Source organism: Urocampus carinirostris, chromosome 3 (assembly GCF_059441175.1).
Source record: "Urocampus carinirostris isolate Australia breed hairy pipefish chromosome 3, RoL_Ucar_1.0, whole genome shotgun sequence".
NCBI lineage: Eukaryota > Metazoa > Chordata > Actinopteri > Syngnathiformes > Syngnathidae > Urocampus > Urocampus carinirostris.
This window is the reverse complement of record NC_142351.1, coordinates 27,135,261-27,149,594: the sequence shown is the minus strand read 5'-3', so window position 1 is coordinate 27,149,594 and position 14,334 is coordinate 27,135,261. Positions and strand designations below refer to the sequence as shown.

At 41.4% G+C, this 14,334-nt stretch overlaps 1 protein-coding gene across 1 annotated transcript; it reads right to left on the bottom strand.

Annotated features, from left to right (window-relative positions):
* Positions 1-1,273: 1,273 nt before the first annotated feature.
* Positions 1,274-12,292, bottom strand: LOC148369334 (uncharacterized). The gene is made up of 3 exons (XM_088331300.1): positions 11,717-12,292; positions 9,663-9,755; positions 1,274-4,451 (listed from the first exon to the last, which is right to left on the bottom strand). The coding sequence occupies exons 1-3, from the start codon at positions 11,808-11,810 to the stop codon at positions 2,725-2,727; spliced, it is 1,914 nt and encodes a 637-aa protein (XP_088187426.1). The 5' UTR covers positions 11,811-12,292; the 3' UTR covers positions 1,274-2,724.
* Positions 12,293-14,334: the final 2,042 nt, after the last annotated feature.

Here is a 14,334-nt window from a genome sequence, read left to right as displayed (position 1 = left end):
AGTTGTACGCACTACTCTTCTTTTTTTTTTACCTGTAGCAACTTTGCTGCTTGCACCGACCTTCTTCGGAGGCATAATTAGGGGCTAAAACACTCCGTTCACCGATATTAAAAGCGAAAATAAGTCATAACGTCATAACAGTTCTTCACGAGGGGTGGGGGCAATCTGCACGATCTACACCCGTATGCCGCTCAGCATCACACCCTAGCGTACCGGTGTTCGAACTCCGATTTGAACGAAAAGCGAAGCAAGAATTTCTCGAAATTTTTGGTCGAGGACCGATTTGTTCGAACTGAGAGGCGTTCGAAAACCGAGGTTCCACTGTATATAAAAAAAACACTCGTTAAAAGTAAAGTAATGCAGCTTGAAACGATGACTACTGTGATGCAACATGGTTTAATGCACCCACGCCACAAGGTGCGGAATGTTGAGTGATGTCCCGTTTTTGTATTTTTGTTCATGTTTTAGATGATTGCAGTTGTGAACAGATGCCCTGACTTTTGTATTGTTTTGTCAACTGATCGCAGGCAGTAAACCGAGTGACTGTGAACCCTTGTGTCGCGCATGATTGAGGGTCGTTACACTGGTATAGGGTAAGGTTTAGTTTAGCCTCTGATTTTATGACCGGAAGGCGGATATTGTTGGCAGTCTCCAGCGCGCTGCTAATGATGTTGAGAACCAGCGGAGGTGCTAACCACATGGTGTGTTTATGTTGTGTCGCTCACTGCAGCACTGTAATAAAAGCCTCATCATCCAGTCCAGCCTGAATGTGGATCCTTGGTGGGACAGCTACACCACAGTTACATATACAGTATACAGTACTTATAACAGTTCATATTTCAGTTTAATGTTGTATTACATTGTGTTCATGGTGCTTTCCAGTGTCAACTTCATTTTGGTTCAGGAAAATCCAAGTCCCTTTTCTTTTTTGTTTTGACTTAACACATCGTTAAGTTTCGGTTCTGGCAAAAGTCATCACTCATAACATGATTTCTGACTCTTATACGGCCAAAATAACAACTCATTTCCATATGTCTTACAATTATATTTGTTTGGTTCGGAATCTAATTTGGTGGTTACCAATTCGGTCAGCAGGTGGTGCTCTTGGTTTCCAACACAAATTCATTTGAAATAGCCTGTGTCTAGTATTAATAATGAAGGATGCAACTTTAAAAACAAATAATTTTCAGCTTTAAATTATCGATTTTATAGTTCGTTGATATGGATAATGATTGATCGGACCAGAAGAAAAATAACAACGACCCACAAATAATGCATGCAGTTTGATTTTAATTAAACAAAGTTTTAGTCACAGGAAAAAGAAAATTGGATCAAACGAAAGAATAAAGTACATTGTTGAAACAAGCACTCAGTGTTAGCAAGGGGGAAGGTGGAAGAAATGATGCAACAGGTTAACAGTACTGATCAATGAACCCGGTTTGAAAATAATAAACCCATTCGAATGATCAGGGATTGTTTTCATAGCGCACCAACATGGGATATTTGCCCAAAACACCAGATAGGTTGTTGCACTAACCCTTTTTGTGTACTTTTGAGAACGAAACGTCCCTCAGTGGAGGGTGTGTAAGAAGCAGCACATGGCCAACCAGGAAGATGAAGAAATAAAGGTTCCTATATCTTTTGGTGGTGGACTTCACGGGGATTGTTCTCATCCCGACAACAGGGACGGAGAGAACCACAGGCTCTCCAAGCTTTGGGGCTCTGGTGAGAACAGTCCCCAACCCTGGGAACCTAGGTCGGCGATCTTATTAATTCATAATTATGATTGTTGATAAAAGGCAAAATTTTATGCGGACACACAATGAAATAGATCATCTATCAAGAAACATGACACATATGCAAATCATGAATCTTTTGAATTCATATGAAGACTTTGGAGTTTCAAATCTTTATTATACAGCAGGAGAGTCTGCTCACTTCCTGTGAATGTATGCAGGGTTTTTGATGTGTTGGCAAAGTCAGTGGTTAAAAAAAGGTGAGGGCTAATGGTTTTGTGGCAGTTATGTTCCTATAGACTACTTGTGTGATACTTGGTCTATTAAGTGTTTTTAAGCTCCAACTTCTTGTGTGTAATTTCTAGTCTCCGGTATGGATGAGTTTTTCACCACAAAGTCAACAAGTTCAAGGCTTCTCGCCAGTGTGGGTTCTAGTGTGTATTTTTAAGCTCCCACTCTGGGTGAATCTTTGACCGCAAACTAAGCAGGGAAAAGGCTTCTCCCCAGTATGAATACTTGTGTGTATTTTTAAGCTCCCACTTGTAAAGAATCTTTGACTGCAAACTGAACAAGAAAAAGGATTCTCACCACTATGGGTTTTTTGGTGTGATTTTAAGGACCAATTACATGAGAATTGTTTTCCACAAATCGAGCAGGCAAAAGGCTCCGCGCTAGTGTGGGTTAGTTGGTGTAATTTCAAATTTTCATTTCGGGTGAATCATTTACCACAAAATGAGCAGGCAAAAGGCTTCTCACCAGTATGTTTTTTTTTTTTGGTGTGATTTAAAGGACCAATTATATGAGAATTGTTTTCCACAAATTGAGCAGGCGAAAGGCTTCTTGCCAGTGTGAATTAGTGTGCATCTTTTTAAGCTCCCATTCTCTGTGAATCGTTAACCACAAATTAAGCAGGGGAAAGGCTTGTCCCCAGTGTGGGTTAGTGTGTGTAATTTCTCGTGCCAATATGAAAGAATTTTTCATCACAAACTCAACAGGTCAAAGGTTTCTCACCGGTGTGGGTTCTAATGTGTTTCTTTAAGTTTCTATTCTCGCTAAAACTCTGACCACAAACTGAGCAGGAAAAAGGCTTCTCGCCAGTGTGGGTTCTCATGTGTCTTTTTAAGACCCCACTCTGGATGAATCGTTTTCCACAAATTGAGCAGACAAAAGGTTTCTCACCGGTGTGTGTTCTAATGTGTTTTCTTAGGTTCCCACTTTTAGTGAATCTTAGACCACAATCTGAGCAGGAAAAAGGCTTCTCGCCAGTGTGTGTTCTGGTGTGCATTTTTAAGCTCCCACTCTCCGCGAATCTTTTACCACAAATTAAGCAAGCGAAAGGCTTCTCGCCAGTGTGTGTTCTAATATGTTTTGTTAGACTCCCTTTTTCTCTAAATCTTAGACCACAAATTGAGCAAGCGAAAGGCTTCTCGCCAGTGTGGGTTAGTGTGTGTATTTTTAAGTCCCTACGCTGGATGTATCCTTTTCCACAAACCAAGCAGGCAAAAGTCTTCTCGCTGGTGTGGGTTAGTTGGTGTAATTTCAAGTTTCCTTTTTGGGAGAATTTTTGACCGCAAACTGAACAAGAAAAAGGCTTCTCCCCGGTGTGGGTTAGTTGGTGTAATTTTAAGTGTTCATTTCGGGTAAATTTTTGACCGCAAACTGAACAAGAAAAAGGCTTCTCCCCAGTGTGGGTTCTGGTGTGTTTTTTTAAGGCCGAACTCGTGGTTAATCTTAGACCACAAACTGAGCAGGCGAAAGGCTTCTCCCCAGTGTGGGTTCTAGTGTGTCTTTTAAAGCTCCCACTGTCAATAAATCTTTTATCACAAACTGAGCAGCAAAAAGGCTTTTCACCAGTGTGGATAAGTGTGTGTTGTTTTAAGTCTCCACTCTGGGAGAATCTTTTACCACAAACTGGACAAGAAAAAGGCTTCTCGCCAGTGTGGGATCTAATGTGTCTCTTTAAGTTTCCACTTTCAGTGAATCTTTGACCACAAACTGAGCAAGAAAAAGGCTTCTCCCCAGTGTGGGTTAGTGTGTGTCGTTTTAAGACCTTACGCAAGGTAAATCTTTGACCACAAACTGAGCAAGAAAAAGGCTCCTCGCCAGTGTGGGTTAGTTTGTGTAATTTCAAGTTTCTTTGTTCGGAGAATTTTTTACTGCAAACTGAACAAGAAAAAGGCTTCTCGCCAGTGTGGGTTAGTTGGTGTGATTTCAAGTTTCCTTGTTGGGAGAATTTTTTACCGCAAACTGAACAAGAAAAAGGCTTCTCGCCAGTGTGGGTTAGTTGGTGTAGTTTCAAGTGTCCTTGTTGGGTGAATCTTTTACCGCAAACTGAGCAGGCGAAAGGCTTCTCCCCAGCGTGGAATTTCATATGCAACTTCATATAAGACTTGCATCGAAACGTTTTCCCACACTGAGAACATGTGTTACCACCTTCCGTGTCGTCGTCATCCATTTCTACGTGTTGACGGGAGCTAATGCTTCGAGGCTCCTGCCAACCGTTATTTTCAGGTTGACCTTGATCTTTGACGGTTAATCGAACCCCGGTCACTCGCAAGACTGGAAAATCGTCCTCTTCTTTAACGCCAACAGGCTCCCCATCCTCTGTCTCTTGCTTAACGTGATAATGCTTAAGTTCCTCCTCCTCCTCCTCAATTTTAACGGCAGGCAACTCTGGTTCCTGCCGCGCAGTAGGAAGATATTCTTGGCTGACGTCTGCAAGACACAAGTCACATTTATTTGTATTGCCCTTACCTCGTTCAGTGCCATAACGTATTAGTACGTTTTCAGAAGCTTGTCCCCGAATGCCATAACGTAAAAAAAATTCTAAATGCTTTGAAGCTGCTGATCAGTAAGTATTAAACTTCTGTGAATGAAATACACTAAACAGCATCATCTCCAAACGGAACAGAAGCTTCAGTGTCAGACTGCTTCACAGTCTTGTTCCACAGACAGACTGAGGAGATCATTTCTTTCTTATGCCATGAGGCGCTTTAACTCCACCCGGGGGAGTAAAAGCCCACATTAAACCACCCCCCACATTGCATATTACCCTATTTTTATTACAGTGTATATTTTATGTAGCACTATTCAAATACTCTATATCAACACGTTACATTGGGTATTTATGTATTATATTCCTTTTACTTTATTACTGTTTTATTTTCAACACAATGAGACTGCTGGAAGTGTGAATTTCCCTACGGGGATGAATAAAGTATGTATCTATCTATCTAAATCACCTCTAGATGGTAGGAGGGGCTTTGATCAGATTCCTTTGTCAACACTTAGTGCCGCGTTTTGTTCCTGTATCCGCCGTATTACACTGTAGGGCCACCCGAGACATCAGGGGCTGAGAATTCTTACAAAGTTCATGCATAAGTTTAGTGTTCTTGCAACCAAATTATATTTTTCAAGCAAAGTGCCCTTATGTTTATGGAAAGTATCGTTTAGATATTCTAGGTATCGAAAATATAAATATTAAAAATAAAATAAAAAAGCACCGTGGCGAAAGTTCTGCTTGAAATGCATCATTTTGCAAGGAGACATTTTTCTCAGAAGTTTTCCGGGTATTTTCAAAAAACTAAAAAAAAATCCCAGCGAGAGGAAAATCAAGAAACTTGAGAATGAGCCACACATGAGGTCATCTCCTTGACCAAGCCAGAATGGATAATGCAGGGACAATAACAGAAAACACACAGTGTTTGTCATACCATAGGCGTCTGGCTGGCTGCTGGGGTTTAATTGGTCCCTCCTGGGTTTCTAAAACGTGTATTATTAAAGAAGTATTATTTGAAATAGAAATTAATAGGAATTTCATAAATATAATGAAGTTATTACATTATAAATGTAGGAGAAACAAAGGCAGATGACTCAACTAACGGGAAGTGACTGAACTCCCAAAGGGATGGATTGGCCTAGGGTCAACCGAACATGTTGAAGTCCGCCTCCCATCTAGAAAACGCACGCTCCAAATTTACTTTTCTCGCTTCAAGCCGGCGATCACGCTCGACACCAGCTCTCATGCCATTTTAAGTTCTCCCATTTTTGGAAGAAACGTCGTTAAGCGTCGCCCCAAAAAATACGCAGAGTGGAGATATGGCAAAAAGGGAACACTCTTTATTGTATTGCTCAAAACTCGCGATAACCCGCGATGGTATTCCGCCCCGGCTCATTCGGCAAACAGTTTGTGACTTCCTGCAACATCATCATCCCATGACTTCCGCCAGATGTCTACACACAATAGGCTCTGGTCAGCTCCATGTTCATTTCAGGTTCAACTTTCCTCATCATTCTTTATCATCTACTCTCTAAAACAATATCTCACTATTCCATTCGTTTAGTAGCCAGAACCGTGAAAGAAAATTTTGGAAACTGAATCGAACACCATTATTGTCATTACACAGCGTCATGAATTTCAAATCTGCCCCATTTCGTGCACCTATAAACATAGAATTTAAGGTAAAACAGAATTTAAAAGTAACATCGAATTTAAAAAATAACATTATGTTTAAAAGTAAGGCAATTACCAATGTGCTACCAAATATTTTTGAATTTAACACAATGTAAAACGTAGGTAGGCAGAAACTGTGACAGGAGCGAGGGGGGTGTTTTTAAAGGTTGGGTGCGACATTTTAAAACTTAAAACCTGTCATTATGACAGAGCCAGGAGATGGCAGCACAGCAACACATCTTTTAAATTTATTTCTTAGACACGCTCAAATGAACTTGTTTTTTTCATATTTTTGGGGGGTTTGTTCCTTCCTGAACAGGCTTAATAAAAGTAACAAACCAGCAGATAGGCGCAATGGAAAACAGCATGAGGGCTCTTTGAACTCAGTTGAGCTTTGCTCACACATCCTTAATAGAGAAAGTATTGAACTTTTAAGAAAAACTCACCCCATCTTCAAGTCTAGAATCAAAAACAAGATCGTGTAAAAACCGCACACACACGAATAAAGCAAAATCATCACTACAATAACTTTCATTATTTATTCCGTGTAAAAATATACGTCTTTGAAAAGAATCAGCGATGGAGAAGCCCGGGTCTTTTACAACTCGACAGCCGAACGTAAGATGTCAACTGTCAAGTAGTAATATGCCTGTCACTTCGAATCCCTGAAGCGTGTGCTGAGTATTTTAGAGTAGTGGTTCGTGTAGCGCGAGCCAATCTGTGTGTTGATGATGTAAGCTGAGTCATTTGAAGCCCCGCGTAACGCGTGTGCCAAGTCATCGGTTCAGAGAATGATTCGCTAGCAAAGACTTTCATTTGAAGTAAAAGTGCACAAGTAACGCTGTATTTTGGAAAATAACGTCTGGAATAAGCACTTACCTCCTTGTATGGCCACTTTCACGTGGCATGAGCACAAACAGACCGAGTACTACAGAATAATTAATTTTAAAGCACTCTTTTTGAGAATAATTGACACCCCAATATTTTATTGCATGCACCAAGCACATTATAAATTATTCTGTCCACGCGATGGCGTCATCGAGGACATGATTCATCTTAAAGCGCCTACATGTGTGTGAAACATTTCGTTGCAGGGCTTCACTGCTTTATGGGGCTTCATTTTGCCATTACTTAACTTCTAAGGATGTTGCAGAAACTACAGTGAGCAACCTTGTCTGTTAGCCCAGAAAATAAGGCACAGTGAAGAAAACACCCTGCAGTTTTGCTATTTATCCCGCTTAGAAATCATGGAGGGGTCTGAAATTTTCATCGTCTGTGCATGTCCACTGTGTGAGAGATAAACTAATATGAAAAATCCAGAAATCACAATGCATGATTTTAAAACAATTTACCGTAAACTATGGACTATAAGCCGCTACTTTTTTCCCAAACATTCAACCCTGCGGCTTATTCAGTGATGCGGCCAATTTATGTAATTTTCCTAACAGCCGCCAGCGGCGGTCGAGTTCAAGGCACATGATGCAGCTTTCAAGCTAAACGCAAACGAACAGTCCGATAAAGAAGGAAACAGAGCTACTGCACTCACTACCTTGCAAGCGTGTTGCTAGCGTGTATTTGAATAAGGGAGCGTGCAACGACGTATATATGACAAAGTCTCTTTCCCATATTAAAGAAGGACAACTTTGATAACGACAGTTATAGGGAGGAAGATGAGAACGGTTTGCCGTGACTTCTACATGCACGGTATGTTTATTTGACAGACCCGTTAACTGTATAGAGAGCGTGTTGCTAGTAGCGTTTTGCTACCCTTCACAGAAACAGTTTGGAATGAAAGTTATAAGATTATTATTAAAGCTTTGAAAACTCTCTCGGTGTACCATCTTTCTTTGTAAATATGTGTAACCATGTATAATATGTATTTGCAACTGTATATTTTTGTAATGTATTTATTTGTATTTATTTTGGACACTTATTCTGATAAGTCTTGCACTGACCAATTAAAAAGAAGGGGCGTAACAGACACGGGGGATGACGGGAAGTGGGGACAGGTAAAGGTGATTGTTTGTAGACACAGCAGACAAAAGTGGATATATATTTTTTCCACCCTTACCTTTGGAAATATACACTTTTTTTCCTTGGATTACTCTAAACGGGATCTGGACTCTGCAGCATCATATATTAAGTACCGGTATCATTTTCCGGTTATTTTGCCGGCTGTGGTTGTTGAACTGCTCTGTCCACGCCACGCATCGGTCCGGTATTGCAGTACCTCCGGGAACGGTGCATTCCCACTGATCGCTGCTTGGTCCTGTGGCTAGGACCTTGACTCAGTCTCGTGGCTGGAAACAAGTGTCTCGGCCTCTTGGCTTTGTAGTGTATTATGATTTGACTGATAACGGATAATGGATAATTGATAAAGAATATAGAACAATAAACCTCTACAAAATATCCCCCCCCCCCCCCCCCCCAGTTAAAATCGCGGGACTCAAAGTTTCCATGATTACTGTATGTTATACACTAAGACGTCATGATTTGAAATCACACATGGCACAAAGGTTCCCCTGCTTAAGCCAGCACATGGCAAGGCCCGTCTTCAGTTTGCATATGACAATTTGGATGATACAGAGGAGTCGTGGGCGAAGGTTTTGTGGTCAGGTGAGACCAAAATAGAACTTTTTGGTCATAATTCTACTAAGCGTGTTTGGAGGCAGAAGAATAAGGAGTGCAATCCTTACTGCGAAGCATGGGGGTGCTTTGGGGGTGTTTTTCTGCACATAGGACAGGACAAATGCACTGCATAAAGAGAGGATGACTGGGGCCGTGTATTGTGAGATTTTGGGGAACAATCTCCTCTCCTTAGTCGGATCATTGAAGACGGATCTTGGCGGGTCTTCCAACAACACAACGACCCGAAGATCACAGCCAGGTAAACCAAGGAGTGGCTCAGTAAGAAGCATATCAAGGTTCTAGCATGGCCGTAACAGTCTCCAAAGTTGAAACCAATCGAAAATGTTTTGAGGGAGCTCCAAGTCTGTGTTTCTCAGCGGCAGCCCAGAAACCTGGCTGATCTACAGAAGATCTGTGTGGAGGAGTGGGCCAAGAAATCTCCTGATGTGTGTGCAAAGCTGGAAAAGACTACAGGAAAGGTTTTACCTCTGTAATAGCAGACAAAGGCTACTGTACCAAATATTAACATACATTTTCTCAGGTGTTCTTTTCAGCTATATCACACAAATAAATTGTTTAAAAATCATGCATTGTGATTTCTGGATTTTTCTTATTAGTTTATCTCTCCCACAGTGGACATGCACCTACGATGAAAATTTCAGACGCCTCAATGATTTCTAAGTGAGATTGTAGCAAAATAGCAGGGTGTTCAAATACTTATTTTCTTCACTTTATGTGTTTTGAAAGAATGAGCGAGACTGAAGCCAGGACCGTATTCAAAAGGAAAGTACAATGGACGTCAACGGCCAAATACGAGATACGTTGCAGAAAGTAAAATGACCAACCTGCTCTGTTCAACACAACTCGGAGTATCTTGTAAACAGTTCCTGGCAACTCTGGTTCCTGCCACGCAGTAGGAAGATATTCTTCACCAATATCTGCAACACACAAGTCAAATCACATTTATTTCTCACGCCTTTAATCACAGAAACTCACAAAGGGACGCACAGAACACAGCAGGGTTCCTACAGCTTAAGGCAAGTTAAATTCAAGACTTTTTTCATGCCTTTAGATGTCAAATTTAAGACAAAGTTGACAAATAAAAAACACACAATTGAAACCAACATTAAACACTACACGAATAAGAGGCACTTTTAAACATATGTTTGTTTTATTTTATTTATTTTTTTAAATTACATTTAGGTCCAGTTGTAAACGTTTGATCTGAAAAACATAGCACTCTCCAGAGTTGAAGACGTTTAAGCAGGTTGCAATGAGTTTTGCAAGGGCCTCAAACTAAACATTAAATATAGAGTATGCTATAGACTCTAAAGTATAGAGAGATCAAGCTTCCTGTCTCAAAATTTCAAAAGATGCAGCTGGTTCTACAGTAGCATGCATCTGGTCCAGGTGCCAATCTGAATACTCAGAACGCTTGAACCTGTCAAACTTCTATGCTCGTCCTTCTCCCTCAAGGACGAGGGAAAAAAAGCAAACACCTGGAGAGAGGAAAAGTGAAGGGGGCTGGAAAATGGAGTGAAGCTGCCATGGTTTGGAGATTAGAAGGACTGAAGGCACAAAACCCTGACATTTCCACATGGTGGTGTAAAATCCGCACACACAAAAATACGGCAAAAAGATCACTACAACCACTTACAGAAGTTTTCATGTATAAAGTACAAATACGTTCATATAGAGGAGACCTGGTACATTTGTAACATTCTGCTTTCTCCCTCTCCATTTATGTGGTTCTTAACTAGCATGAAAAAAACCTTATAGGACTGAAGCCAAGAATGTGGACATAAGATCCACTCTCCAGAAATGTGACAATCTTCAGCAGATTGAAAATACAAAAACAAAACAGCGAGAAAGAAAAAGGTGGAAATTTTACCGCAATTGTGTTTTTGGACCATACAATTAAGACACCTGGGCTCCCGGGTGGCCTGCTTGGCAGGCGAGGGGGCCCGAGGTGGAAAGGAACCATATAATGCTTAGGTTGGTAAACCTGTGTATGCTGATGAAGGGTTGCATGTTATACTACCTCAGCCTTTGTGCAGTGGGCTTAAAGTTCGGTGTTTGGTTGGGAAGAGCCAAGTGGATTGGATTTTTTGGTGACTGCGAGTGTGTTCTTAACTCTAGCCTCCTCCCACTTGAGGATATGGCTTTCATATATAAAGAAAATCAATTGAGACGCTGTCACTCAAGAGTCTTCAAACCTCTTGTGTGAGGTCAAAATGGAAAGGAGAGTATCATTTATCAACGGCATCCAAAAAATCTCTTCCGATGGGTCAAACTTTGAGTGTACAAGCTCAACGTGCTGCTGGTGTCCCCATGATACAAGTGTACACGGTCTCTCCTAAATGTTTTAAAGAATCACTACAAAGAGCCTGGGACTATTCCGGACCGAACTACAACTTTTTCATGGACAAATTCAAGCACTTTTTAAGGACTTTCAAAGCCAATTTTCCAATTTCGCAAGGACCATTGAAGAAGGAAATTAGGCGCAGATCAAAAGAACGGGAACCTAAACATTAGTGTCAGACCCCAACATTGTTTCAGAATCGTTGAAAATTTTCACTTGCAGCCAAAACCCTCGCAAATAACCCTTCTCCTAACTTTAGACCAAACCCCGTTTCAAACTGTAACCTTAGCCTTACACCTTAATATAGCTGTAACCCCAGCTCTATAGCTGGTTCTATTTTATGGAAACCTACATTCGGTTGAGAACGCCAATATGCAGGGAGGGGCCGCTCCCTACGTGGGGACTGAAGCTAGTGCCCTTATTACTACATCCACTTTTCTTTGGGTGGGCTGAGCGTGTCTGTTAGTGAGGGACCAGCCACCCCCCACTGGTAACACCCCTGATGTCAAGGATGGAGCAGAAGCGAAAATGACCAACCTGCCCCGGAAACAGCGCCCGGTCGTCGACGTTCTCGCTCGGTCTCCTCTTCGTCTCCCCCGAAGCATCTCTTCCCTTCCCCGCTAGAGCACATTTTCTCCAAGTTTGAACGAAAGACCGCCCAGATGTGTCGCTCCAACACGGGAGTAAAAAGGACGAACCCTCGAAAAGGACTGCAAAGTGATACGTCTGTCGAGCTTATATAGTTTTAACTACAGGACTTTCTTGATATTTTCTTGTTCGTCAGCCATTACACCTTCACCATCGAAACCCCACCGCAATGGATTGTGGTACACAGATATAGACGACTGAATAGGTCGGTGTTTTGTAACAGCCCGCTAACTAGCATGCCTACGTGGCGGCCATTTTGGTCAGGGCAACTTCGTGCAATGGATGAACATTGAAAAGAAACGTGCTTATTTTAAAACTGATATTCGTGCGGGTAACTTGTTGTTATCAACGTTACGGAAAATTAGCTTGAAAACATTTAAAAACTAAAACATTCTTCGGTAAAAAAAACCCAAGTTATTAAAACAACAATATATAAATAATTATAGAAGTGTAGCGAGCAGAGACGGGAGTCGTAGGCGGAGTGTCAAACAAAGGTGCCAGCTGCTTTAATGACATTTAAACTTGCAATAACAAAACAAACACGAGAGTGGCTCGAGCCGGCCGAATTAAGAGTCCCCCTAGGAACTCGCTAACTAAACAATGGTTCCGTGGGTGTATTATGTAAAACCCACTACAGAAGTTAAATTTTAACACTGTATAAAAAAACGCTGAGAGAAACCTAAAAAATCGGTGTAAGAAGGACATTTTGAGACTTTAAAAAAATCGCGTAACCTTTTTTTTACAATGTTTTTTTTTTTTTTTTGCAAATCAAGGTCGATGAATTACCACATACTGAATGTATATATATATATATATATATATATATATATATATCACTTGCAAAAATCATCCATGTATAAATATATTTCTAAAAACTAAAAACTCTTAAGTTAAAGGAAATGATTCATCTGACGTCTACTGAAGTGACCGTATAGATTATGATCACTTGCTACGGGAACGGTTAAAACACAGTTCCGGAAACCATCGAGAGGACCGTTTTACAAGACTTTTTCTTGTACTTTCACTTTGTAAATCAAGGGAAGTGAATCTGGCGTTGTGACGCAGTTTTATTTTTTATAAACAATGTCGGCTACCAAGGACTGGAGCTCTCAACACAATTGAATAATGAAAAAAATCAAGGCAAACCAAGTTCATTCCAGTTTTCCGGGGCTTTACGTTACGATGTTGAGTGTATTCATGGGAAGCTCAATTAACCGGCATTCTCTTTTAGATTTTTTTTTGGCTCCGTCCACGTGCAATGGAACTTTCTGATACTTTGACATGACTAGCTGAGGCTCGCAGTGGGCACGCAGCTCAAACGGGCACGTCCTACCTAGTCCTCTCTATACCTGTGGTATACTCTTCTTCTTCAAGTTTAACGGCGGTCAGCATCCATTATTTGTTGCATTACCGCCCCTCATCAGTTTTCGTGATTTTTTTAATTCACTCTTTTTTTTCAAGAGAAGTTATTTTAAAAATCGGGGGTGTCCAAATTTCTAGAAAGCAGGTTCATATTTGGTAAGCTGAAAATGCATGGTTCCGACTTTTAAGCCTGGTATTATTTGAACAGTCTTTTAAAAAATGTAACTGCACTTCAGCACTTTCTGGAGACGATGGTTGAGTGCTGCGTGAAGATGACGATGTCAGGAGATGACAACGATTCATCCGTAGAACAGCACCGTCTTGGGTGGTGATGTTGTAAGATCTATTTGTAGCAGCCTCTACCGAGACAACGGCTGATCTAGACCATGACTTTTCTTGGTCCAGCCTGGTGTAGACCACTTCTCCTGGTTGTGGAGCTGGTAGCTCCTTTGTGAAATCCTGAAACACTGCACTGTTAAATTGTGGACCGTTATCACTCCTGGCCTGGTACACGACACCAAATCTAGCAAACATAGTTTTCAGTTTCTGAATTATGTGTGAACTGGTGGTTGAGGACAGGTGGAGTATTTCCAGGAATCGGGTGTCGTAGTCTGATACGATCTGGCAGTTGTGGTTGTGTTCGTACAGGTCCAATACAATTATTTGCCAAGGTCGATCGGGTAGTGGTGTAGAGATGAGAGGTTCTTTTTGTTGTTTCCTTCTCATTTCCAGACACATTTGGCATGTGTCCTTTAACTTTTTGGACAGCCCTGGCCACCACACTGATGTCTTGGCTCTCCCTCTACACCCTGAACCCTCTTAAGACTAGGCCGCCTTCAACAGAGAGCTCTGACTTCACTTTGGTGAACTCCCTCGCATCCAAAGGGACCCTAGTTATGTGTTCAGGCCACCGTGACCTGGAAAGCTTACTGACTCACTGTAACTCTGTGTCAGTTGAAGTGACATTTCTGATGTTTTTAGGTCTCCTTGGTGTAGCTGGTATTCCCCCACTACTGTGGCTACATAGCTGGCTACATCACAGTGTGTCACGTCCCCTTCGCTGCATGTCAGTGGGCTGCCGATAGTGTGTCCTCTACCGCAAGGGTTTTACCTGGTGCATACACGGCCACAGAGCTGAACCTCAT

Excerpts from the sequence above, each read along its gene's own strand:
- LOC148369334 (XM_088331300.1), bottom strand. The coding sequence starts at position 11,810 with ATGTGCTCTAGCGGGGAAGGGAAGAGATGCTTCGGGGGAGACGAAGAG. Across the intron at positions 9,756-11,716 it reads GGGCGCTGTTTCCGGGGCAG|ATATTGGTGAAGAATATCTT; the intron begins GTTGGTCATTTT and ends TGTGTGTTGCAG. Across the intron at positions 4,452-9,662 it reads AGTTGTGTTGAACAGAGCAG|ACGTCAGCCAAGAATATCTT; the intron begins GTTGGTCATTTT and ends TGTGTCTTGCAG.